The sequence below is a fragment of the Bubalus kerabau genome, chromosome 15, assembly GCF_029407905.1.
Source record: "Bubalus kerabau isolate K-KA32 ecotype Philippines breed swamp buffalo chromosome 15, PCC_UOA_SB_1v2, whole genome shotgun sequence".
NCBI classification, from domain to species: Eukaryota; Metazoa; Chordata; class Mammalia; order Artiodactyla; family Bovidae; genus Bubalus; species Bubalus kerabau.
The window spans coordinates 37,924,155-37,951,660 of NC_073638.1; the positions used below are offsets into that span (position 1 = coordinate 37,924,155).

Here is a 27,506-nt window from a genome sequence, read left to right on the forward strand (position 1 = left end):
TTAGGACTCTGCTTTCACTGCCAAGGCCTGGGTTCAATCCCTGCTCAGGGAACTAAGATCTGCAAGCTGTTCCCCATGTGTCACTCATGTGACATTTTCTTGAGAGACTACAAATAGATATCTCTGAGGAACACAGATTCCAAAGTTTTGGGCTAATCTTTCACTTGTAAAAAGAACTTCTGTTTACTTACTATGACTTAAGTGTTTAAATGAATTTTGAGTAAAAATAAAAATTAAATTAATAGAGCTATACAGCTATGAAGTAAGTTTAAAGGCAAACTGATATCGTACTGATTTTTTTCATAAATATTTCATTAAAATTTTCAAAAATTTTTTTTTCATTTATCAATATCACAACAGTGACATATACAGGCCTCCTTCCAGGAGGTTAAGTGTGTACTCCTTTGACACCTAGCCCCTCTACCCTGAAGGTAACACCTTCCTTTAGGGCAAGGATGTTATCAAGAAAACAATGGTTTCCTGCCTGCAAAATATGGGGCCTCTTTCCCTCAGGAATCTAAAGCAGTGGTTCTCAACGGTTTTTCACCCCAACCTCTGAGGGATACAACACGCTCCCATTAGTACCACCATCACACAATGGCAGTGATCAATTCCACGGTGAATGTGAGCTCTGTGAGGACAACGACTTCAGCCTGTTTATGCCTTATTCTTAACTAGGATGACTGCACGCAGTGGGCAGTCCTAATAGACAGCAATTCAATGAGTGCTTCATTCTCAAGTACTTCTCCATTCCCACACCAGCCAGTTAAACACTTCACAACATAGAGAAGGGAGACAGGTGCAGCAAAGTAGGAATAACTGGCTTCTTAGAAACACATATTTAATTTCATAAAATGCCTTACTTGGCACTGTGCATAACTTTCTCAAATCTGTCCCTGAAAGCTTCAACTGACATAATTGGAAATGTCACAAGCAATCGTTATTTTTGGACATGTTATAATTTTTTTAATATTGGCATATATATTGTCTTACCAGATTTATCATGACTTCATGAGTGATATTCTGACTTAACGTTAAAAAAATACCTTTTGTCAGTAACATCGACAATAATTTCTGCTTTGAAACCAGGAATTAATTTGCATAACAAACCTTGGCATTGAATTCAGCAAGGAAATCAAAATGCTTTTTAAGATCTGTGGCAAGGATTGCTTCTATGACTAAAAAACGAAAGCGCTTGAATTCCACGTTGTCAAGATTAAGAAGGAAGTTGTATTCTGGACGAGAAAGATATAGAGTCCAGGCTGATGCAGCATGATGATTTTCCAAAACAGATCTGTCGTTGTATAAGACTGCCTAAAAAGGAACAAGAAAAATGAGGCAGGCATCTCAAAAGATATTGAACTTTAGTAATAAACAGAGTTAGGATCATGTTGGAAGAATACAATGAGTATCTATTACATGCCAGGCATTTTAATACTTGTGTAGAAGGGTTGATAATTTGATAAAGGATTAGACTGAAGTGCAAAGAGGATAAGGTACACTTTTCCAGCATTCATAGCTAGTAAATGAAAGGGTAATTTGTCTCCAAGGTTCATCTTCCTTGCAGACACCATGCTGCCTACCAAGAGATATAAAGTTGATATTTGAGGTCTGCTTCCTTAAAGCAGTGAAACTTCTCAGATAAAGCTTCTGTAAATACAGTCATCAGGGACAGAAAGAGCAGGTTTCGGGATATATTACTATTCTTTAGTTAGCATGGAATGAATGGTGGTGGTGACTGAAGGAGAGGAACCCAGAATATTCTGTGCACGGTGAGCTGGAGACCATTAAGTATGAGAAAGGCACATGCTATACTCCCAGCTGACACAGGACCTGGGAGTCAGAGAAGTATCAAACAGGTAAAAGCACAAATCCTCTGTCCAAGTGGTGCAGATCTAGGCACTGTATTTCCCATTTCACTTCAGTGGAAGACCCGGAGGTACCTCCTCAGTAGTCTAGGATTTGGGAATATAGATTCTAAAAATCACTGGATTACAGAATTTTTAAAGCTTCTTCCATCTCTAACAAGTTTAAGTTTTTTAAAATTATTAAATATGCATAGTAATTAAGATGTTTGTGGGCCATTTTTAAAGTCTTTATCAAATTTGTTCCAATTTGCTTCTGTTTTATGTATTGTTTTCTTTTTCCTTTTTGGCCACAAGGCATGTGGGATCTTAGGTCTGACCTGGGATCGAACCCCCACACCTCTGCATTGGAAAGGGAAGTCTTAACCCCTGGAGTGCCAGGGAAGTCCCCCAAGCATAGTAATTATTAAAAGAACTCTTATAGCTAGTGCTAAAGGCTGAGAAGAAAAAGTAAAAACACTGTCTCTATTTTCATAGCACTTTCTAATGGAAAAAGACAGATAAAAATATTGTATAATCTCAGCTACAGTGCATATTCTGAGCCTAATTAGGTCATTTTACAGATCTGTAAAAATTAACTATAGTCTAGATATAAACCATAGGTATTTACCATTTGATTTTTTTTAAAACATCATTTGATTTTAATGTTAGCAGTGATGATTTAAACTTTGGGTCACAAAAAGGTTGAAAAAAATATATGTCCATCAATGGGTGAATAGATAAAGAAGATGCAATATATATACATAGAGTAGAGTATTTGTTAGCCATGAGAAAGAAGGGCATCCTAGCCTGGATGGACCTTGACAACAATATTGCTAAAGTAAGATAAGTTAGACAGAAAAAGACAAATGCTGATATCACTTATGTTTAATCTAAAACTGAACTCTATTTACAGTAGAACTAGGTGGTTACAAGAAGATGGGGAAATTGGGAGACAGTGGTCTAAGGGTACCAACATGCATTCAGAAGATGAATGGGACTTCCTTGATGGTCCAGTGGCTAAGACTCCATGCTCCCAATGCAGGGAGCACAGAATGAGATCCCCATGCCACAACTAAAGATCCTGTATGCTGCAATGAAGATCAAAGATCCTGTGTGCATTTACTGTACAGCACAGGGAACTACAGTCAAAATCTTGTAAGAACCCTATAATGGAAAACGATCTGAAAAATAATATATGTGGTTCATGTATAACTGAATCACCTTGCTGAAACATTGTAAGTCAACTATACTTCAATAAAATTTATGTATTATGGAATTAAAAAAAAAGATCCTGTGGGCAGCAACTAAGCATTAGCACAGCCAAGTAAATAAATAAATATATTTTAAAGTTGAATAAGTTCTGGAGATCTAATGTACAGCATTGTGATTATACAATCCTATATTATGAACTAAAAAGTTGCTAACGACTAGATTTTAAATATTCTTACCACACACACCAAGAAGTTAATTATGTGATGTGATGGAGGTGTTAGCTATTGCTCTGGTGGTAATCATATTACAATATACATGTCAAATTAAAACACTGAACATGTTCAACGTCAAAGACTTGCTAAGAAGTCAACTTACATATAAAAGTGATTTAACTAACTCATGTTTAAATCCAATAAAGACTGATAAATGATCAGAACAACTTTGTTCATGAAGAAGTAATCCAACTCCCAGGTCAATAAACCACAGTGCATAATGAGTGTCCTATAAAGCTACTGGACTTAAACTCGCAGTTAATGAGATCAGTTAAAAAAACAAGAAAACAAAAACCAGTAGTTCAGAATTCCTGCAGCATCCAAATTGCCCTTTGACATTACCAAAGAAATATAAAATGAGGATGAAAAGAAATCTGAATCAATATTAGAATCTAGATATAATCGCAATACTAGAAGCTTTAAAGACATGGTAAACATGGGAATGGATTGAGGAAAGGCCATCTAAGTCATCACCTAAGAAGGAAAAACCCACCTGGAGAATAAGGGGACGGAGGCCTCTCCTGGACCCCAGTGAACGGACTGACTACCTCATGGCTTTGTGGAGGCAAGAATCATGGAGCAGTAAGGAAGAGGCAAATTCTACTTTAGGAAGAACACTGGATGGTCACACACAGAGCAACAAGCAAAGCTTAACTTCAAGGAGGAAAACATTCCAAGTAAAACAGATAATGAATGAAGCCTCAGCTGGCTTTTACTGAAGGCACCTTGACAACTAGAAAATGAAGACAGTTTCCCCCCTAATTCAGAGCTGCAGTAACTTACATTCTTTGAATTTTTGCTAAAGCAACTTGCTACCTGCTTTCTCTAACTATGAATCTTCCTTATCTTCACAAGCAAATTTCTTCTCTAACATGGTAAAGCAATTTAGTTGGTCATAAAGTTTACTTTCACCCAGAGTCAAAAAGATTTGAAATGGAATGAGGTTTAATACAAAAGGATGGAATTAATCTTAATAAATACTTTGCAATAAATGAGCAAAAAGAAAAACCCATCAGACATAAACACTTAGATCAAACAGGAAGCTATGACAAATCTGAACAAACGTCTCCTGTTGAACCACAAGAAAAAGGAGACGTTAAAGTAAATCTCTAGGTCACAGTCCTAAGATTATAAGAAGGTATTTTAATCTTTCTGAAGTGAAGAATCTTGGATTAAGAAGGACGGTTTTCATTAAAAAACTAATATTCCTAACTGAAAAGAAAATCCAATATAGGCAGTAAACAAATTAGGTGCAGCAGAAAACAATGCAGCTACTTTTTTTTTTTTTTAAGAAGTGCTTCTCTTTAAAGAAATAGTTTTGATGAACAGCTTCCATCTAGGGATTCCTTTACCCTCAAGTTCTGCGTTCTAAAATTTCTGGTAATCCTGTATCTTCTAAGACCCTTTGTCATAGTTTATCACCCTTGTTTTGCCTAAAACACATTTTTATGTAACTTTCTCAGATAGGATGCATGGAACATGATTTTTTTAAATCTTTGTATACCCGAGACTCTTTATTTTGCTCTTAACACTCAACTGTAGCTTAGCTGGATATAGAACTCTTAACTTGAAAATAACCCTTCTATCCAGCACCATCTCCTCCCCTGTTTTACATTTTTCCTAGCACTTATGTTATAATCATCTCTCTTTTACACACACACACACACACACACACACACACACACACACTTGTTGGTTTTTTCTTTACTAGAATGTGAGTTCCATATGGGCAGAATGTATTTTTTGCCTGTTTTGTTCAACAGTATTGCCTAGAATAGTGCCTGTCCTTCAGTATGCATCTCATAGCCTTGTGTATGTTTTACTGCTAAGTCTCTTTAATTGGGAAGGATGAGTAGGAGGCCTGTTAATGTGGGTGGGGCTTGTTTACCCAGCAGGTTTTGCTTTGGAATTACCAGTGTGATTTCCAAAATGAGAACGATTTACTCTGGAGTACAAAATCTCTTCTGGCCATTTCCTTCAGTATTTAAGAGATGTGTTTTCTACCTAGAAGTGAATAGATAAGTCACGGTAGCCTTGCTTTAAGGTGTATGGTGTATGTTATATGGGAGAGGCGTGTGTGTGTATGTATGTGTGAGAGGTGTGTGTGCATGTGTGTAGCAGACAAGGGCAATGGCATCAGGAGTCGCCAGGGTTCCACTCAAACCTTGGCTTCCTTTCTAGTGTATTTTAATCTCATTATATTTGCCCACATGATTTTCATTTTCCAAAAACAGTATGAAATTCTTTAACTTACTGGTGATAATATCCTTCTGCCTACTCCTCTCTGTTGTAATGCATTTTATCTTTTATTATTATTTTGATCAGGAGGAAAGGGGGGGGAAACGTACCTGCTTAGTTGCCATCCTGATCCATATTTGGGAGGACAAATGTTTATGACTGTCTCAGATCTATAGTTCTCAGTATTGTTTCCTTTGACCCCAAATCAAAATGTTTTGGCCAACTGCACTGGCAAAAAAGTTCGTTCAGTTTTAAGTACAAATAAAAGACATATATTTCATTTTCACCAAGAACTTTATTGAATGTGTTCACTAACAGAACAAACTTTTTGGCCAATCCAACTCAAACTGTAATATCTCAATCACTAATCAGCATCTTCCAGCCATCCATTCATTTGAAAATAGCTCAGAAATCTCTTATAATTTTAATACTGATGTCCCTCCAAGATAAACTTGACTGAATGTTTCCCCTTCTATGGCAGGGATTCAAAATAGTCTTCCTAAGTCTTCCCACACACTTCCCTTACCATGAGAAAGGAGAAGGCTTGATCCTATTGGTGGTATTATGCCCTATTGTCCCTTTTTATCATACACCAGAGAAATAATATCTTTCACTAATTATGGCCTGATTAGACTTACTGAGCTTCCTAAAATGAGAGAGACTGCTTTATTACCTAATAAACAGGTTAAGCCTCAAGTTTTCACAAGAGTCCTTACCTCATAGGCACTAGCTGAAGAAGGTCTGGTGAACCTCATTACTTTGGGAACAATAGAGTATATTTCAGACAAGCTTAGCAGCCTGGCAGAGCAAAGAAGTTAGGCATTCTTCAACATTCAATATATGTTTCCTGAATGCCTTTTGTGTGCTAGGCATCATTCTAGGTATTAGGGAATAAAAGAAAAATGTCTGGCCTCATAGAATTTCATATTCCACTAAAATATACACAACAAAATACATAGTATGCTAAATGGTCGCTGCTGTGGAAAAAACAGAGGAGGAACATAATGAGTGTCATGGAGGAGCTTTTGAAATTTTAGGTGGAAGGAAGTCACAAAGTGATCTTTATAGATGTGTAGGGAAAGAGCACTGTGGGCAAGAGAACAGAAAGAGGCCAGGTTCTCAGAAAGGGAGTGTGCCTGGGACACAGGAGGAAATAGCAAGGAACCCAGTGAGACTAGACCTGAGTGAGTTTAAAAAGAGAATTAATGGGGGCTAAATCGTTTAGGACCTTCTGAGCCACTGTAATGATTGTCTTTTACTAGGAGTGAGGGTTCAGGGCAGAACAGGGCCCCTCTGGCTGCTGTGTGTTGAACCCGGACTGAAGAGCATCAGGAAGTAAGCACAGAGACCAGGGAAAAGGCTATACTTTTTCACAGCTGAACTCTCTGATCAATTTCCTTTTCATTCCGGCCCTTCTCACTGCTTCATCTCTTGGCTGTCCTTAACAATGAGAGTTTAGAAATAACACATAGTTATTGACTGTGTCTAGACTTTATGTTTGTATTTTGTTCAGGACAACAGTTTTGAGTACATATAAATTATTGAATACATTTATGTGTCATTGTTTTAAACTATCTGCAATGCAAGACAAACAACACTAGAATTCACTGACTTGTAATAGCCTTGAAGAAGAGGTAATACACAAGTCTGACTCACCTATACTCAATGCTGATCAAGAGAGAATGAAAGTAGAGAGTGGAATAGAATAGTAAATAATTTCTGTCTATGTGATAATCTGATCCAGCAGAAAACTTCCCAAATATTATCTCTTTTTACCTGTACTCACATCAGGTACATATTTTGAGGTTCAGAAAGTAAGGGTTAATTGCCTAATGTCACACAGCTAATAGTGGGTAACCAGAAATCAAGCACAGGTCTCTCCATCCCAAGACTAGTACTTTTTCTATTGTGCCAGTCTGTGACCTGCTATAGAACTAGGATTTTCAAAGATTATGAAGTGCTAGGCTAGAGAAAATGGACATCTGATTCTTGCAGAGTGGGATTGCAAATGAGGAAATGTGCTTAAAAGTGGGTTCAGTTCAGTCACTCAGTCGTGTCAGACTCTTTGTGACCCCATGAATTGCAGCACGCCAGGCCTCCCTGTCCATCACCAACTCCCAGAGTTCACTCAGACTCATGTCCATCGAGTCAGTGATGCCATCCAGCCATCTCATCCTCTGTCATCCCCTTCTCCTCCTGCCCCCAATATAAGTGGGTAATATCTCCCAAAGCAATTCTTAGAAAGTGGAAAAACATTAATATCTAGATTGAAATTCATCTAAAAGTTACCTGGAAATCATGAGCTATGAATAAAGTCTAATTAGAGAAAATGAATTACCTAGCACTTTTAATTTTCTCTCTCTCTGCATCCTATTCTTGTTCTGGCTAGAGAAACTATCTCCTATATTTTAAGTGCTGGGAGTGTGTGAAAGAAAGAGAAATGAGAAGAGGAACAGGGAGAATGGCTATAAAAGATGAAAGAATCAGAACTGAAGTTTGAACATAGAGCAACAAAGTGAGGAAGTAAGACGAATTCAGTAAACAATATTGACAACTTGCTCTTTGTAAGCCAGGCAGGCAGGCAGAAATTCAAAGCTGACATTTCAGGAATCATCTGCCTAAACAAAAACTCACAACCATACTTTGTTTTTGTTTTTTAGTTGCTAAGTCATCACACTAAATTCTGCTTAAAACCAAGCACAGCCATCCCTCAGTATCTTCAGGGAATTGGTTCTAGGACCCCTGTAGATGCTCATATAAAATATATATAAAGTAATGCAGTATTTTCATATAACCTATGCACATCCACTGTATACTTTAAATCTTCTCTAGATTACTTATAATACCTAATACAATGTAAATAGTTACTAGTATGCAGTAAATTTAAGTTTTGCTTTTTGGGAACTTTCTGGAATTTTTAAAATTTTCAAATATTTTTGATCTGCAGTTGATTGAATCCAAGGAGGCAGAACTCCTGGATATGGAGGGCTGCCTGTATTTAGTTCCAAGTCCTAATATTTAAAGCTATTACAATTACAGCATCCATTTGTTGGAAACTCCTACCTCTTATGCAAATTGTGACCCTAAAGAAATCTTGCACCTTATCAACTGTACTGAATTCAAAAACAATGTACTAGAAGATTTTTTACATATATGAATATATGCTGAGCTAAGAGATTGCATATTATGGCATGTCTTAGAGGACAAAAAGAGGATAACAAAAATAATAACAATTCTCAGTTATTATAGTTTTTAGGCATATGAAGGATATGGCTAGAAGGAAGAGTAAGTCTTAACAGCTAGTCAAAATCTTACCAATTTGATCAAAGGCAAAGATACTGACAGCACAGGACTCCAGAATTTTATAAAAACAGTGAATTATTCTTTCAGGAATATTTTTATTTATCTTCCAGTTGAATATCTTTCCCTAACTCTTTAGCACATGTCATATCGACGTGTTTTATCCAACGGCAAAATGCTTCAACTGAAGAATGGTGTGCAAAGGGAAATGTAGCCTGGCTGTAAAATTTCAGAATCATTCCTTAGACTTTCTGAAAAAATTATTTCCTACCTGAGGGGCATTGGTAGCCACTAGGAACGCATTTGTCCGTCCCGGGTGGTCATAGTCATGCATGGCAGCTGCCACATACAGAGCCATCAATTCCAGCGCAGGAATGTTTGAAGAAAGACAGCCGTAGCTCTCATCTGGAATCGAGCAGCTCCTCGAAGAAATGTAAGCAATTCGCTCAGGGTTAATTGCTGAGGAACAAGCAAAATGAAAGAGCATTACATATAAAATCCTTACAGTGAGGCTAAAAGGAGCTTCCCAAAGGTAATATGATCATCTTATTTGTTGACTTAAAAGAAATACTCTCTAAACATGGACATAAAATAGTATGCTATTTCCAACATACATGCTAACAGAGAGGAGCAGTGTTAAACACGACATGACAGGATTCTCATGATGCTCTGTTAACTCAAGCTAGTGGTGATCTTTAAAAACCTCTGATTTTCTAAACTTTTGTTATTTAAAGGTTAAACATAATGGCCAGAGTAATAGGAAAAAACAATCTAGAGAATAAAATTACATGAAACACTATAGAGACTTAGGAACTTAATATATTAACAAAGCAAGCATTTCAACATACATGCTTTTCAAATCTTACCTAAATAGATTTCATTTGTAACCCTGACTACACTATTTCCTCTTCTTTTTCCTTCCATGAAGCCCCTTATAAAATACTGTAAAGAAAAACTCTGAAACCTGAAAAGGTATGGAAAACTGAGGAGTGATCCAGTCAGTATAATTCTTTGTATCTTCTAGTTAGAAACAATAATTTTACTCTCAGCACTGTGCTTTTGATGTCCTTAACACCTTATCATTTGTTTCTCCTTTTTTGGTAATTTGGTGGCTATACATATTTAGATGGTCACTCAAATTGTTTTTGCTAAAGGTATCTTAAAGTATTAAGAAGGAAATAATAAAGTATATTGTGAGTAGACAGCAAAGAAAACCACAAAGATATCAGAGAGATACAAAATTTCATTGGTTGTGTTCAGCAGGGGAAACAGAATAATGTCCTGGCTTGTCAAAGTCCAAAAGGACTTTATCATGATTTAGTTCATTTAATATTTTCAATCACAAGGGTTTTTTAACATAATAACTTAAATACACAATACTGATAGTTATAAAGATACCTAATTATTTTCATGCTGTTTATATTTTGCACCTAAATTGAGTTTTAGAATTACCCACACTAGAGCTTCTTTTAAAAATAAAAAGTAAAAACAAGATACTTAAATGTATGGATAAAGATATATTTAAACATTCAAGTTTCTAACAAGATTTAAATTACCAATATCAGAGTGAAAACTTCAACTTTTTCTGCATTATATGCATTCTGTAGTGCCCCTAGAATTTAGAATATATATATAAAATATTAAAAAATGCAAAAAAATCCTTTTAAACTCAGTATATACTTACAATTGACATATTAGGATCTTAATACATTAGTCTGTGTATGTTTAATATGAAATTACTAGTATAAAAAAAAAATACATGGCAAGACAACTAAATGGCCACACAACTAAACATAAGTACTGAAGATTCCATTTAAAAGGAGGCCTCAGAAAAAGGCATTAGAGACTGAAAAGGAAGAGGCAGAACTATCTCTGTTTGTAAATGACATAATTCTGTATACAGAAAAATCCTAAGAAATCCACTGGAAAAGTATTAAACTAAAAATGAGATCATAAAGGTTGCACGGTACTAGATCAATATGCAAAAAATCCATTTTATTTCTCCACACTAGGGATAAATAATCAAAAAATGAACCCAAGAAAGCAATTCCATTTATACTAGCTTCACTGTTGGTGGGAATGCAAACTAGTACAGCCACTATGGAGAACAGTGTGGAGATTCCTTAAAAAACTGGAAATAGAACTGCCTTATGATCCAGCAATCCCACTGCTGGGCATACACACTGAGGAAACCAGAAGGGAAAGAGACACGTGTACCCCAATGTTCATCACAGCACTGTTTATAACAGCCAGGACATGGAAGCAACCTAGATGCCCATCAGCAGATGAATGGATAAGAAAGCTGTGGTACATATACACAATGGAGTATTACTCAGCCATTAAAAAGAATACATTTGAATCAGTTCTAATGAGGTGGATGAAACTGGAGCCTATTATACAGAGTGAAGTAAGCCAGAAAGAAAAACACCAATACAGTATACTAACGCATATATATGGAATTTAGAAAGATGGTAACAATAACCCTGTGTACGAGACAGCAAAAGAGACACTGATGTATAGAACAGTCTTATGGACTCTGTGGGAGAGGGAGAGGGTGGGAAGATTTGGGAGAATGGCATTGAAACATGTAAAATATCATGTATGAAACGAGTTGCCAGTCCAGGTTCGATGCACAATACTGGATGCTTGGGGCTGGTGCACTGGGACGACCCAGAGGGATGGTATGGGAGGGGGAGGGGGGGAGGAGGGTTCAGGATGGGGAACACATGTATACCTGTGGTGGATTCATTTTGATGTTTGGCAAAACTAATACAATTATGTAAAGTTTAAAAATAAAATAAAATTTAAAAAAAATACAAAAAAGAATAAAATACTTAGGAGTGAATTTAACAAAAGAAGTGAAAAACCAGTATCCTGAAAAATAAAAAACTTTGTTGAAAGAAATTAAAGAAGACAAATAAGTAGAAAAATATCCATGCTCATGGTTCAGGAAACTTAATATTGTTAAGATAGCAATACTCCCTCAAATGATCTATGGTTCAACATACTCCTGTCAATGTCCCAGCTGGCTTTTTTGTACAAGAGATATATAAACTGGCCCTAAAATTCATATGGAAATGAAAGAGATCCAGATTAGCCAAAACAATCTTGAAAAAGAATAATTTTGAAGTTTACTACAAAGCTTTAGTAACAAAAGATTGTGTGGTAATGACATAAGGATAGGTACATAGATTAATGGAACAGAACTGAGTCCAGAAATAAATCCTTATACTTAATGGTCAACTGATTTTTGGATAAGGGAGCCAAGACCTTGTTGAGAGCCAACTATGCTTTGCATGATACAAGGCACTTTCATACATGTTGTTTCATTTAATGCCACATCTTAAAGGCAGAAATGATTTTATAACGTTTAAGAACCAATCATGTAGAATACATAAAGAAATTTTTTCAACAAATGGTGCCAAGACAACTAGATTTCCATATGCTAAAGATGAATGTTAGACCTCTTCCTTACTTCATCCCCTCAAATTAGTTTTAGTGGATCCTAGACCTAAACTATGAAACTCTTAGAAGAAAACACAGTAAATCTTCATGACCTCAAGTTACACAAACCCTTTGTAGATATGACACCAAAAGCATGAGCAATGAAAGAAAAAATTAGTTAAATTAAACTTCATCAAAACTGAAAACTTTATGCTTTGATTGTTGTCGTTCAGTCTCTCAGTCAAGTCTGACTCTGTGAACTCATGCACTGCAGCACACCAGGCTTCCCTGTCCCACACCATCTCCCAGAGCTTGCTTAAACTCATGTCCATTTAGCTGGTGATGCCATCCAACCATCTCATCCTCTGTCATCCCCTTCTCCTCCTGCCTTCAGTCTTTCCCAGCATCAGGGTCTTTTCTAATGAGTTGGCTCTTCACATCAGGTGGCCAAAATATTGCGGCTTCAGCATCAGTCCTTCCAATGAATATTCAGGACTGATTTCCTTTAGGATTAACTGGTTTGATCTCCTTGCAGTCCAAGGGACTCTCAAGAGTCTTCTCCAATACCACAGTCCAAAAGCATCAATTCTTTGGCTCTCAGCTTTCTTTATGGTTCAAGTGTTACATCCATACATGACTACTGGAAAAACCATAGCTTTGACTAGACAGATCTTTATTAGCCAAGTAATGTCTCTGCTTTTTAATATGCTGTCTAGGTTTGTCATAGCTTATCTTCCAAGGGGCAAGCTTCTTTTAATTTTATGTCTGCAGTCACCATCTGCAGTGATTTTTGGAGCCCAAGAAAATAAAGTCTGTCACTGTTTCCATTGTTTCCCCATCTATTTGCCATGAAGTGATGGGACTGGATGCCATGATCTTATGCTTTGATAGACATCGTCAAAAAAGTGCAAAGATAACACAATGTGAGAAAATAGCAGCAAATCATAAATTTAATAAGACACTTGTATCCAGAACATATAAAAAACTTCTACAACTCAATAATGAAAAGACAAATGACAAAATTTTTAAATGGACAAAGGACAAATATACATATGACCTAAAAAACATGAAAAGATGCTCAACATCATTAGCTATTAGAAAAATGTGAATCAAAAAATCCACAGTGAGATACCACTTCACACCAACCATAGAATGGCTATCAAGAAGACAGATAATGATAAATGGCAGATAAATTAATATTAATTTATTATAATAATAAATTGGGATCTTCATACACTGCATGTGGGAATGTAAAATAGTGCAACCATTTTGGAAAATAGTTTGGCAGTTCCTCCAAATGTTAATCACAGAGTCACCTTATGACCCAGCAATTCCATAAAACTAGGTAGATGGCCAAGAGAAATGAAAACATAAACCCACACAAAAGCTGGTAGATGAATATTCATAGCAGCATTTATTCATAACCGCCCCAAAGTGAAAAGAACCCACATTTCCAATAGGTATACCTACATCAGTAAATTCAGAAAGATCAACCATTACCTTCCTCTGTCTTGATGTAACACTTAAAATCCATTCCCATATATGTTCCTCAGGTTTCTGCCAATATAAATTTAGGAAATTATTCTGGTATTCAGACTTAGATTGTGGCAGATCTGAGTTTAATTATGGATCACAAAGAAATGAGAGGTGGTGGGACTAGGTTTAGAGGTGAACTAGCATAAACCTACAAGTCAAGAATCTCAGGTGAGGTTGTTACAAGGTCTTCAGGCAACCAACATAAGGTGAAATGATGGTTTTTCAGCATGGAGGTACAGCAAGATATGAGGGGTTCAGGGTAATCAGATTTATTGAAATCGACTCAAATATTCTTCCAATTATAAGGGTCCTTTCTTTTCCAATCAATACCACAGCTCTGACATAAGAGGCCTAGTTGAGGCCATGAACTCAACTTGCATTGAATTTCAGGTAACTTCAGGATCAAACTTTGGATTATGTTTTCAGAAGTTATGATCCTCCTACTATAATAATTAAGAAATTCTTTTTTTTTAATTAAAAAATTTATTTAATTATTTTTGTCTGTGCTGGCTCTTCACTGGTCCTCAGGCCTTTCTCTAGTTGTGGTGAGCAGGGGCTACCCTCTAGTTGCAGTGCTGCAGCTTCTTGCAGCGGCTCCTCTTTTTGTGGAGCACAGGCAGTGGAGTGTGTGCACTTCCACAGCTGCGTCAGGTGGGCTCGGCAGTTGCACTGCTGGGCCCTAAAGCACAGGCTCAGTAGTCGTGGCACACAGGCCTAAGTTGTTTGGTGGCATGTGGGACCCTTTCTGGATCAGGGATGAAACTCAAGTCTCCTGCACTGGCAGGTGGATTCTTTACCACTTAGCCACCAGAAAAGTCAAGGAATTCTTTTAACTATCTGGTTCTCTAACCATTCATTAAAACTCTAAACTTGTTATTTCATTTCTTTTTTTATTGAAATATAATTAACGTGAAACACTGTGTAAATCTAAGGTATACAATGTGTTCATCTGATGTATTTGTACACTGCAATATGATTACCACCTGTAGCATCAGCTAACACCTCTACAACACCACATAATTATCATTTCTTTTCCTGGGATGAGGTCAATTAAGATCTAGTCTCTCAGCAACTTTGAACTTTATAAGGTAGTATTTATGACTATAACCACTAGGCTGTGCATTAGCTCTCCAGGACTTATTTATCTACGAGCTCCAAGTTTGTAACCTTAAACAACATATCCCCAATTCCCTCACTCCCAGCCTCTGGTAACCACCATTACATTCTCTGTTTTTACAAGTTCAGCATTTTTATATTCCATATGTAACTGACATCATAAAGTATTTGTCTGATATTTCATTTAGCATAATGCCCTTAAGGCCCATCTGCTGCAGATGGCAGGATTTCCTCCTATCTCATGGCTGAATAATATTCCATTGTGTGTACATGTACACACACACACACACATATCTTTATCCATTCATGGATTATTTTCATGTCTTGGCTATTATGAATAATGCAGTAATAAATATGGAAGTGCATATATCTCTTCAAACTTCTATTTTCATTTCCTTTGGATATATACCCAGAAACTGCTCCTTCACATGATAGTTCTGCTTTATTTTTTTGAGAAATAAAACTCTCCATACTACTGCTCACAGTGGCTGAACCGACCTGTCTCCCCTTTAACAGCACACAAGTGTTCCCTTATCCCCACATCTTGGCCGAAACTTGCCTCTTGTCCTGATGACAGCCGTTCTAACAAGCATGAGGTGATCGCCCGCTGTGGTTTTGATTTGTGTTTCTCTGCCCATTGTTTAAAAATTGGATTTTGGGGGGTATTTAGTTGTATAAGTTCTTTATGTATGTTCGATATTAACCCCTTATACTCAGTATATGAATTACAAATATTTACTCCCATTCTGCAGGTTGCCTTTTCCTTTTTAAAACTGTTTCCTTTGCTGTGTAGAAGCGTTTTAGTTTGATGCAGTCCCACTTGTTTATGTTTGCTTTTGTTGCTGTTACTTTTGGTGTCACAGTCATCTTTTCTATTCTCCACTGTGGTCAGAATAAAGCAGTGCATTTCATAGTCCTTACAGTCTTTGTTTCTACCACAGTTTCCCATTTCAGCAGCTGCTTGGTTTTCCAAAGAAAACTGTCTTCTACATATACTCTATTCCATAATATTGTATAAGGACTTATAACATTGCTAGTAAGAACTCAGAAGGAAGTGAGGAGCACAGAAAACAAGACACTGCCTTAGGGAATACTCAAATCCTCTTGAACAGGGTGATGGTGGAAAACTTCTGTTAAGGACACTGCCAAGAACCCATCATTGGAAACTAAGGAAAAGGGTGATTGTTAATATAGCAGCAGAAAGCTTGGTTGCACTGTGTTCATGGAAGACAAAACATGTAGACAATGAACTTAGATATTTAGCTGAGGAGATTTCCAAGGAAAGTATTAAAGACAAGCCTGCTAACTTACTGTTTGAAATAAAATGTAAGAGGAGAGTGAGGAAGAATTGCTAAGCAAGAAGGTAAATCTGGGAAATCCTCAACCTGTCCAGACTGCACAAAATACGAGAAGTGAGAGATTCACCGTCAGGAATGTGTACTCTGGACAGAAAACCAAGGTTGTAGTTGTACCGCTTTTTGCTAATTCCTTTGAAGGATGAAAAGGTCAGGGTCAGAGACATACTTGAAGCTGCTATGCTGCTGTCTTTGAAGAAGGGGCCATTAGCCATGGAATGCAGGTGGCTTGGGTAAGTTGGAGGAGGCAAGGAAACATTCTTCACTGGGGATTCCAGGAAGAAAACAGTCCTGCTGACACCTGGATTTTAGCCCAGTTGAATGATTTTCAGACTTCTGGATCCAGAATAATAAGTTAATAAATTTGTATTTTGTTTTTGACCACACCACATGGTATGTGGGATTTTAATTCCCTGACTAGGGATCACAGAGTCCTAACCACTTTGGCAGGGAATCCCCCAGATTTGTATCATTTTAAGCCACTAAGTCTGTAGTACTTTGTTACAGGAGCCATAGGAAAATAATACAGATTTTGGCACTTGGAAGTACAGTGTTGCTGTAACAAATATCTAAAAATGTGGAGGTAGCTTTGGAATTGGCCAGTGAGTGAAGGCTGGAAAAATTCTGAAGAGTATGATAGAAACCAATAAAAGACATTAATTAATATATTCAGGAAGTTCACTGAACCCCCAAATAAGATGAATACAAAGAATATAACCTGAGTGTACCATGCACAAAATGCTAAAAACCAATAGCAAAGAGAAAAGGGACATGGTACCATTAAGGAGAAATAAGACTTACGGCTGATTTGTCAACAGATATTATAGATGTCTGAAGATATAATGATATCTACAAATGTGCTGGAATAAGGATGCATTCTTCTAGGATAAAATAAATACATCTACAAACAAAAAGGCTGAAGAAAACAATCTCTGATGGAAGCACAGAACTACTGGAAAGAAGGAAGATCAGTATGAAAGTAAATATGGATGGCAGAGAAAAATGAATCAGTGACATCCGGCAAATCCATCAAACAATGGTGTAGTCCTTTAGACTAAACCACCAAAGAATGTGAAGAAGTGGCTAAGACTGAGACCTTTACACTGATTAGTATGACAACAATTCTCAGGCATTTGTAACTGAGCAAATTCTGTCCTGATTTGTGTGTATTTCTTACTGGAGTATTTCTCCTCTCTTTTTTTCAATGTTTTAAGATTCTGGCTGCAGAGCTTTCAGGATCTCAGTTCCCTGATCAGGGATTGAACCCAGGCCATGACAGTAAAAGCACTAGATAGAGGTTTCCTCCCCTCTTTTATAAACTAGAATAAAAGAGCTGTGAATGTTACAATTCATCACATTTGCATAAATAGTTATATTTATGATAAGGAAACAAAATTTGAATGTTAACAATTTTTTTTTAACATCACTGTTTAAATACTTATGTGAAGCTTTTAAACATGTCCCCCATCTGTTGGGAATGTTACATGTTTTAAATTTGCATGATATACCTAAAACAGGAAAAACAAGAACTGAAAGAAAAGCAAAACAGATTATCATAATATTCAGGATATTGGCTATCTCAGTGAAGAAGCAGCAGGGTGGGACACAGAAAAGAAACATGGTAAATTAAGTAGTATTGAATCTTCAAACGGGGAGTAAGTTTCCCAATTTGCATTCATCAAAATTTACATAATACTTTATCGCCTGAGCCACCAGGGGTATATATAAAGCATCTGCCTACAATGTGGGAGACCTGGGTTCAATCCCTGGGTTGGGAAGATCTCCTGGAGAAGGGATGGCAACCCACTCCAGTATTCTTGCCTGGAAAATCCCATGGACAGAGGAACCTGGTAGGCTACAGTCCATGGGGTCGCAGTCAGTCAGACATGACTGAGCAATTTCCCATTCACTTTATATATACCAAAGGTGGCTTAATAAAAATGCTAAGAGAACAGAGATAATGAAATGAGATAGTTTGATTTATAATGCCTAATGAAATACTTTAAGGAAAGATTAGTAGAAGGGAGTACCTGTTTCATTTCCTGCTCCATGATCACTGTGGATCTGCTGTAGGCCAGGAATGGGCCGTGTTGTCAGATACCAAACAGCATGTAGGACGTCTGTGGCATGTATACGATTGTGATCTAAAGTCAACAAAATGTTTTATAAAAATGGTTATTTTGTTATTTTTAACATAGGACATTTTAAAAAGTACTTTCTAGTCTCACTGTATCCTCCTAAATAAAACATATGGCTTAGAATAATTTCCAACAATTAGGTTTTTGTTTCATCTTATTTTGTCATTTCTTGATGTCTCTTTTAAAAACTTTCACATATACTATGAAAACATAGTACAGGGATCAAAGAAAAGGCATCATACCAGCGCTAACTTACTTAAGGTTACTTTTGCTTGTTTTTGGACCATGCCATTTGGCTTGCAGGATCTAGTTCCCGGAGCAGGGATGGAACCCATGACCCCCGCAGAGGAAGCACGGAGTCCTAACCACTAAGTCTAGCAGGTGCCAGGGAAGTCCCCAGAGACTCATCTTAACCAGTATATCCTAACTGGACATGACAGTGAAGACTCCTCACCATGGCTTTCTTTTTCCCATTCCTTTCTTTTTCCCATTCCTCTGATCTTGAAGTACACCTTAAAGTATCATCTTATTCCATTTGTAAAATTCAGCCACTTTTCAAAATACATACTTTGTGATAATTATAGTACATATAATGCATGTTAAATTATTAAGCATCATTATTATTAATGAATCATGCTAATTTAAGAATAATTGGCTATTTCTCCAAAGAATGTTCCCCTGGAGGTTAAGTGTAGAATGAATCATAAAGAAAATTGTATCTTTTCCTACTATAAAATTAAAATTCTATTTTATCATAAAATCAAATTGCCATTAAAAAGTATTCCACAAGTCAGGACACAGTTAAAAAATTCTGTGGGTAAATTTTAAACATTTTAAAATAAGAAATTTAGGAAACTCATGACAATATTACCAAACATCTGAAATGATAAGGTATTCATATAAATAATTATTAACAAAGAAAACTTATACTATATAATTATGTGAAAAAGCAGACTATAAATAAGGTATTAATAGTATGATTCACTTCATAAAAAATAAGTATACGTATAAGAAAAAGTCTTGAAGGATATATACTAAAATGTTAACAGCAGTCAATTAACTCTGGGTTGGAGGATGTAGATTTTCTTTTTAAATTACTATTTTTCAATTCTTCCAAACATGCAATTTAAGAAGTGTTTAAGGGACCATCTAAAGGGAGTTTACAAGGAATTTCAAAACCAGTATTATTTCAAGTTAAATAATATATAATACTTACAAGGAATGTCTCGATAACCATTTTCTAAAGCATGAAAGTAGTTCATGAATTGTAGAGTGGGAATTTTAAATATCTCCAATAAGCCAGTGTCTTGAAATAAGGTATACACAACCTAAATGTCAATTAAAAGAAAGTACACTTTAAAAATCAGAATTTCTATTTCTAGTTGAGTATAATGTTTTTTGATTTGCACTGGCAAAGCTAACCATGTACATGTCTCTAACTTAATAATTTATTAAAAATTTCCCTACAATGATTTCTTTCCAAAACATGAAGGAAGATACTACCCCAAAGCCCTTGAAAACCAGAGAACGATTACCATTATCATATCCCAGTTTTAAAAATTTTCCACTCTTCCCGTCAGCTTTTCAGTCATAATTTATTGAAGGGCTTATGAATTGTATTCTAGTATAGCCCTAGGAGTTAAAGAGATGTCAGAACAATATATTTATCACATTTCTGACCCTAAATTACTCAACGTGCTGCTGCTGCTAAGTCGCTTCTGTCGTGTCTGACTCTGTGCAACCCCATAGACGGCAGCCCACCAGGCTCCCCCGTCCCTGGGATTCTCCAGTCAAGAACACTGGAGTGGGTTGCCATTTCCTTCTCCAATGCATGAAAGTAAAAAGTGAAAGTGAAGTTGCTCAGTTGTGTCCGACTCTTAGCAACCCCATGGACTGCAGCCTACCAGGCTCCTCCGTCCATGGGATTTTCCAGGCAAGAGTACTGGAGTGCCTTGCCATTGCCTTCTCTGACTCAACGTGATAAATTATGGGTTTTTTCCACATATTTTATCCTTGTGTTCTCTCATTTCATGAATAAGATACTTTGGAGTTAATGACAGTGATATTTCAGGAAGATTAATCTGACCCTGTTGTGTAGACCCATAAGGAAGAACCTTGAGTCTGGGTGGTAAAATGGAAGTATTTTTCCATGGTTCTAGCATGAAGTGGACCACCTGGCCTTGGGTAAAGCACAGGGAAAGTGAAAGTGAAGTCGCTCAGTCATGTCTGACTCTTTGTGACCCCATGGACCGTAACCTACCAGGCTCCTCTGTCCGTGGGATTTTCTAGGCAAGAGTACTGGAGTGGGTTGCCATTTCTTTCTCCAGGGGATCTTCCCAACCCAGGGATTGAACCTGGGTCTCCCGCACTGTAGGCACATGCTTTTACCATCTGAGCCACCAAGACAGGGAGGACAGGTGAAAAAGATGAAGCCTAAGAAACACTGGACTGTATGAAACACAAGCTGGAATCAAGATTGCTGGGAGAAATATCAATAACCTCAGATACACAGATGACACCATCCTTATGGCAGAAAGTGAAGAAGAACTAAAAAGCCTCTTGATGAAAGTGAAAGTGGAGAGTGAAAAAGTTGGCTTAAAGCTCAACATTCAGAAAATGAAGATCATGGCATCTGGTCCCATCACTTCATGGCAAATAGATGGGAAAACAGTGGAAACAGTGTCAGACTTTATTTTTTTTGGGCTCCACAATCACTGCAGATGGTGACTGCAGCCATGAAATTAAAAGACACTTACTCCTTGGAAGGAAAGTTATGACCAACCTAGATAGCATATTCAAAAGCAGAGACATTACTTTGCCAACAAAGGTTCGTCTAGTCAAGGCTATGGTTTTTCCTTTGGTCATGTATGGATGTGAGAGTTGGACTGTGAAGAAGGCTGAGCACCGAAGAATTGATGCTTTTGAACTGTGGTGTTGGAGAAGACTGTTGAGAGTCCCTTGGCTGGAAGGAGATCCAACCAGTCCATTCTGAAGGAGATCAGCCCTGGGATTTCTTTGGAAGGAATGATGCTAAAGCTGAAACCCCAAATTTTGGTCACCTCATGTGAACAGCTGACTCACTGGAAAAGACCCTGATGTTAGGAAAGATTGAAGGCAGGAGGAGAAGGGGACGACAGAGGATGAGATGGCTGGATGGCATCACTGACTCGATGGACGTGAGTCTCAGTGAACTCCGGGAGTTGGTGTTGGACAGAGAGGCCTGGCGTGCTGCGATTCATGGGGTCACAAAGAGTCGGACATGACTGAGCGATTGATCTGATCTGATCTGATCTGTTACTAGATTGTGCTTATGTATATATATGGCTTTACATATTATAGGTTTCTCTTTTCAAATTTTCTACTGAAAACTTTTACTTGTGAAAAAAAAAATTCAATGAACAATGTTGAACTTATATGTAAACCAATATTATAATCTTTAGAATTTGCTTTTTATAAAGATTCAAGGAAAAATTAAAGCAGTAGAGATGTGAAACAAACCTGACTGAGGATCCTTCCTGATTTCTCTCCCATCTTTTCTACAAGTTCAAAAATTTGAAAATTCCAGTTACTCATATTTTCTATTAATGAGTCATAATCTTCTATTAAAATCAGATCCTGTGATGCTTCTTGTTCAATCTGTATATGTAGGGGGAAAAAAACAAACCAACTTAACCTTACCTTTTATAAATATTGTTGTATCCACAGCTAAATGAGAACACTTAAAAATGAATAAAAAATGGTCAATATTATTTTTTATAACAGTTATTCTTAAATATAAACATGTCATCAAGGCATCAAAAGACTTACTGGTCATTATACTACTTTTATAAATAAAAATATTTTATTTCCAAAAGACTACACAATCTAAAATTTATCATTTTCATTTTGGAAGTTAAAGAGATCATGGGATAACAGAGAGAAACTTAGATCCTTATACTGACATTTGTTACTAGGATAACTTCTCACAAGAAATGGTTGGATTTTTTCCCCCTAAAAAGCTTGAATTTTGAAAAAAAAAAATAAGAAAAAAATGTCCTATGATTTAGTAGATTATTTTCATTGTTTTTAATGACTGCACATACTTTATTGTCTCAGTTTAACATATATAATGAAAATATTAGCATAGAAAATAATATATTGACTATAAAACTAAAGAAATGTGTTCATTTAAAAGTGAATGCACTCAGTTCTAGGATGATGAATTTTAAAGTAATTTTTTTTAATTCAAGGTTTTCCTTTTTTTTAATTTTTATTTTATATTGGAATATAGTTAATTTTCACTGTTGTGTTAGTTTCAGATGTATGGCAAAGTACTTCAGTTATACATACACATATATCTATTCTTTTTCAGATTCTTTCCTCATATAGGTTATTATAGAATATTGAGTTGAGTTCCCTGTGCTATACTTTAGGTCTTTGTTGTTTATCTTATATATAGTAATCTGTATATGTTAATCCCGAACCCCTCATTTATTTAAAGAAATTTTTCTTTCAGGTGTCACAGCGACTTTTCAGTAAAAACTTTAAGAAAATTATTGTATTAAAAACCTTGTTCTGGGCAAAAAATAATAAACTTAGTACTAACTAATAATATATTTCACCTTAACATAATCATATTGAAAGTTTATCTTTTACATTTGGTTGCTCTTCATTCTGTGCTGCTTCTTTTAGGTGATTATCACCTTCCCAAAGTAATTTTCTGCAGTCTCTGTTCTCTGTTTCCACTTCTTGTTGAGCTTCGGTAAGGTTGAATGATGCTTTTGAGAAAATGGTACCATCTTCGCCACCTTTCCAAACATATATAAAGTAATAAACAAGAATAAAACTTGTCCTGTATGAACAACTTTGTAAGAAAAGTTTGTAAAAAATATTCGGATAAATTGAACCATACTGGCATCCAATCTAAGCTGACACAATTAAGTTGTATCTTGCTGGACTATGTGGCGTGGGTGCCTTGTGCTCAGGCACCGTTTAAACTGATACAGCTACTCGTGGATGAAAGAGATGTGTGAGTATTCACTGTAAAAATGAGAAACTGAAAATGGCAGTCCCTCTCAATAGGGATTGTTTTAAAACCAATTTCATGTAAGCAATTTCTAATACTTGAAATTATTTGAGTTTTGGATATGAAAATTCTAAAGTCATAATTATGGATGAGATTAAGGCACATCTAAAAATTAAAACAACGTCATGAATTATTTCTCTACTAATGTCATTAATAATGTTCTTTTCCCCAAATTGCATGGAAATGGGATGCAGCATTGGTGGCTAACAGCATTCATTCATATGCAAAAAAATATTCATACTCATTCTATATGTAATAGATAAACAGGAAACTTTCCCCAAACCCATCAACAGTAAAATAAATAAACTGTAGTGTATTCACACAATTGGACACTGCAGAGCAAAAAGAATAAACTACAGAATAAACAATATAGTTTTTAAAAATACAATGTCAAATGAAGGAAGACAGACACACAGGCATACTCTGTGATTCTCTTTATGAAAAATTAAAAAACATATCAAAATGATACACATGAATACTGAAAGACAGGATAAACATTATCTTTGGGGGAGCAATTCCTGGAAGCAGGCATGGGAGGAATTTCTGAGGTGCTGGTAATATTTTATGGATCTGGGTGCTGATTATATATGTATATTAGATGTATGAAAATTTACCAAGCCACAAACTTCAGATTTACTTATTTTTCAACATGTAGGGATTTTTTTAAATAAAAGGTTTTTTTAAGTGTTTTTCAGAGCACTCATTTGAGTTGACTTTCAGAAAAACTAGGCTTATTTATTCATTTATTTTTATTGAAGTACAGTTGATTTACAAGGTTTGTTAATTTCTGCTGTAAAGCACAGTGATTGTTATTCATATATATATATATATATATTCTTTACTTTCTTAATTTTTTAAATTAAAAAAAATTTTTTTGGCCCAACAGCATGCAGGATTTTAGCTCCTCCAAAAGGGTCGAATCTGCAGCCCCTGCAGTGGAAGTACAGCGTCCTAAAACACTGGACTGCCAGGGAAGTCCTGCATTCTTTTACAGTCCTCTTTTCCATTATGATTTACCATAAGACATTGAATTAGTTCTCTGCGCTATTCACCAGGACCTTGTTATTTACCCATTCTATAGAGAATCCTTTGCACTTCTGCTAATCCCTACCTCCCACTTCATCTCTACCCCAAACCCCTCCCTCTTGGCAACCAAAAGTCTGTTCTCTGTGCATGACAATCTAGTTTTAGAACATTCACATCACCTCAAAAGGGGTTTCCCAGGTGGGGCTAGGTGGTTAAAGAACCCGCCTGCCAATGCAGGAGATAGAAGAGATGCAGGTTCGGGAAGATCCCTTGGAGGAGGGCATGGCAACCCACTCTAGTATTCTTGCCTGGAGAATCCCATGGACAGAGAAGCCTGGTGGGCTACAGTCAGTCCATGGGGTCATAAAGAGTTGGACACGACTAAAGTGACTTCAAAAAATATCCTCATGCCTATTTACATGCCTTATTCTCAGGCAACTGCTATTCCAATTATTGTCACTATAAATTTGCATTTTCTAGAATTTCATATAAATAGAATCAAACAGTGTATTATCTTTTTAGTTTGGTTTTCTTCACTTAAAATAATGTTTTAAAATTTATCCACATAGCAGCATATATCATAAGTTTGTTCTTTTTTTGTTAATTAGAATCCTACAATATTTATTCAGTTACAAGTTGATGAACATTTGGGTCATTTCCAGCTTAGCACTATCATGAATAAAGATGTCATAAGCAGACACAATCCTGTCTTTTGAGTGCTCTTATTTTTTCTCTTGAGTAAATTCTTATCCTTGTTAGTGCTGGGTAATATGGTAAATTTATGTCTTATTTTTCTGTTTGTTTGTGTTTTGGTTTTTTTTTTTGGCTGTGCCACACAGCATGCAGTATCTTAGTTTCCCGATCAGGGATCAAACCTGTGAACCTCTGGACCACCAGGGAAGTCTCTATGTCTAACTTTTAAAGAAACTGTCAAAATGTTTTCTGAAGAGGGTTTATTTTAACATTTTATATTTCCATCAGCAATGCACAAGGTTCCAATTTCTCTGCATTTTTGCCAACACATGGTATTGTCTATCTTTTTGATCATGCCTATTCTAGTTTACTGGTATCTCAGTATAATATTAATTTGCATTTCCCTAATGACGTTAATCATTTTTTCATGTATTTACTACCCGTTCTCTATATTCTTCATATCCTTCACCAAAAGTCTTTCAACACAAAATATAAAATCTTTTGCTTGTGTTTTAATTGAGTTAGTTGATTTCTTAAAGTTATATATCACAGATATAAGACCTTTATCAGATGTATAACTGCAAATTTTTCTCCCACTCTGTGGTTTGTCTTTCATTTTGTTATTGGCATCTTTTGAAGTGGAAATAAGTTTTGAAATCAGGTAGTATCAGTCCTCCAAATTTGTTGTTTTTCCAAATTGTTTTGACTTTTAGGTCATTTGTATTTCCATGTAAATTTTAACACCAACTTGTCGACTTCTACTTAAAAAAAAAAAAAGCCTTGTGGAATTTGATCAGAATTCGGATGAATTTATAGATCAATTTGGAACAGCCCTGTTGAAAGTACTGTTTTTTCCAATCTGTTTGCTATTGCAACGTCTCTCAATTTATTTAGACTTTAATTTTTCTCAACAATCTTTTATAAATCTATTTTTGTGTTAAATTTATTCTAACTTTATTCTTTTTGATACTATTGTAAGTGGAATTTTTTTTTGTAATTTTATTTATTTTTGGCTGCATTGGTTCTTCGTTGCTAAGTGCCTCTGGTTTTGGAGTGTGGGGGCTACTCTCTCTAGTTGCAGCACATGAGCTTCTCATTGAAGTGGCTTCTCTTGCTTCAGTAGCTGTGGCGCATGGGCTTAGCTTCCCTGTGGCATGTGGAATCCTCCTGGACCAGGCATTGAACCTGTGTACCCCTCACTGGCCAGGGAATTCCCGTGGTGTAGTTGTAAAGAATTTGCCTGGAATGCAGGAAACCCAGGTTTGATCTCTGGGTTGGGAGGATCCCCTGGAGGAGAAAATGGCAACCCACTCCAGTATTCTTGCCTGGAAAATTCCATGGATAGAGAAGCCTGTAGGGCTACAGTCCCTGGGGTTGCAAAGAGTTGGACACAACTGAGCATGCACATACACACACCCTCACTGGCAGGTGGACGGATACACACACCCTCACCCTCACTGGCAGGTGGAGACACACACCCCCCCACACACACACCCTCACTGGCAGGTGGAGTCTTGACCACTGAACCAATAGGGAAGTCCTAGAAAGGTTTTCTTAATTTCAGTTTATGAGGGTTTATTTCTGGTATATAGAAATACAGTTGATTTTGTACATGATTTTGTCTCTTGTGACTGTGTGTGTGTGTGTGTGTGTGTGTGTATTCTTTGGAATTTTTTAACAAATGATCTGTGAATAAGAAGAGTTTTATTTATTCCCATTCAGGATTTCCTCATCTTTTTATCTTTCTAAAAATTTTCCTGGCTAGAACCTCCAGTACTATATTGAATAGAAGTGTTTAAAGCAAAAATCTTTCTTTTATTCTTGATCCTAGTGGGAAAGCATCAGTCTTTTTCCAAGAAGGATGATGTTAAACTTGTGTTTCTTTCAAAGATGCCCTTAATCAGGTTGACGAACTTCCTTAATACCATGTGTTTTCATCATGAAAGAGTGTTGGATTTTGTCAAATGTTTTTTGTGCATCTATTTAATTATCATGTGACTTTCCCCCCCTCTTTATGGGGTGTTTTACATTAATTAATTTTCAAATGCTATACCACCCCTGCATTCCTGGTATAAATACCAATGTCATGAATATGACATTTTATATGTTGCAAGATTCAGTGTGCTAGTATTTTGCTACGGATATTGGCAATGTTGGTCTCTAGTTGTCTTTCTTGTGATGCTTTTGTCTGGTTATGGTGTCAGAATAATTCTGGTTTTATTTATAGAATGAGTTGGGAAGTTTGCCCTCCTATTTTGGAAGTA

The 27,506-nt window shown here is 36.4% G+C and overlaps 1 protein-coding gene across 1 annotated transcript in view; it reads right to left on the reverse strand.

Moving 5' to 3' along the window:
* Nucleotides 1-27,506, reverse strand: part of PDE3B (phosphodiesterase 3B) — a 173,505-nt gene that overhangs the window by 9,355 nt on the left and 136,644 nt on the right. Inside the window, exons 8-13 of the mRNA XM_055548538.1 lie at nucleotides 23,094-23,245; nucleotides 21,957-22,094; nucleotides 19,675-19,786; nucleotides 18,351-18,464; nucleotides 9,141-9,328; nucleotides 1,111-1,314 (exon numbers count right to left, since the gene is read on the reverse strand). Of these exons, the coding sequence (XP_055404513.1) occupies nucleotides 1,111-1,314; nucleotides 9,141-9,328; nucleotides 18,351-18,464; nucleotides 19,675-19,786; nucleotides 21,957-22,094; nucleotides 23,094-23,245 (908 nt within the window). The remainder of the gene's footprint in view (nucleotides 1-1,110; nucleotides 1,315-9,140; nucleotides 9,329-18,350; nucleotides 18,465-19,674; nucleotides 19,787-21,956; nucleotides 22,095-23,093; nucleotides 23,246-27,506) is intronic.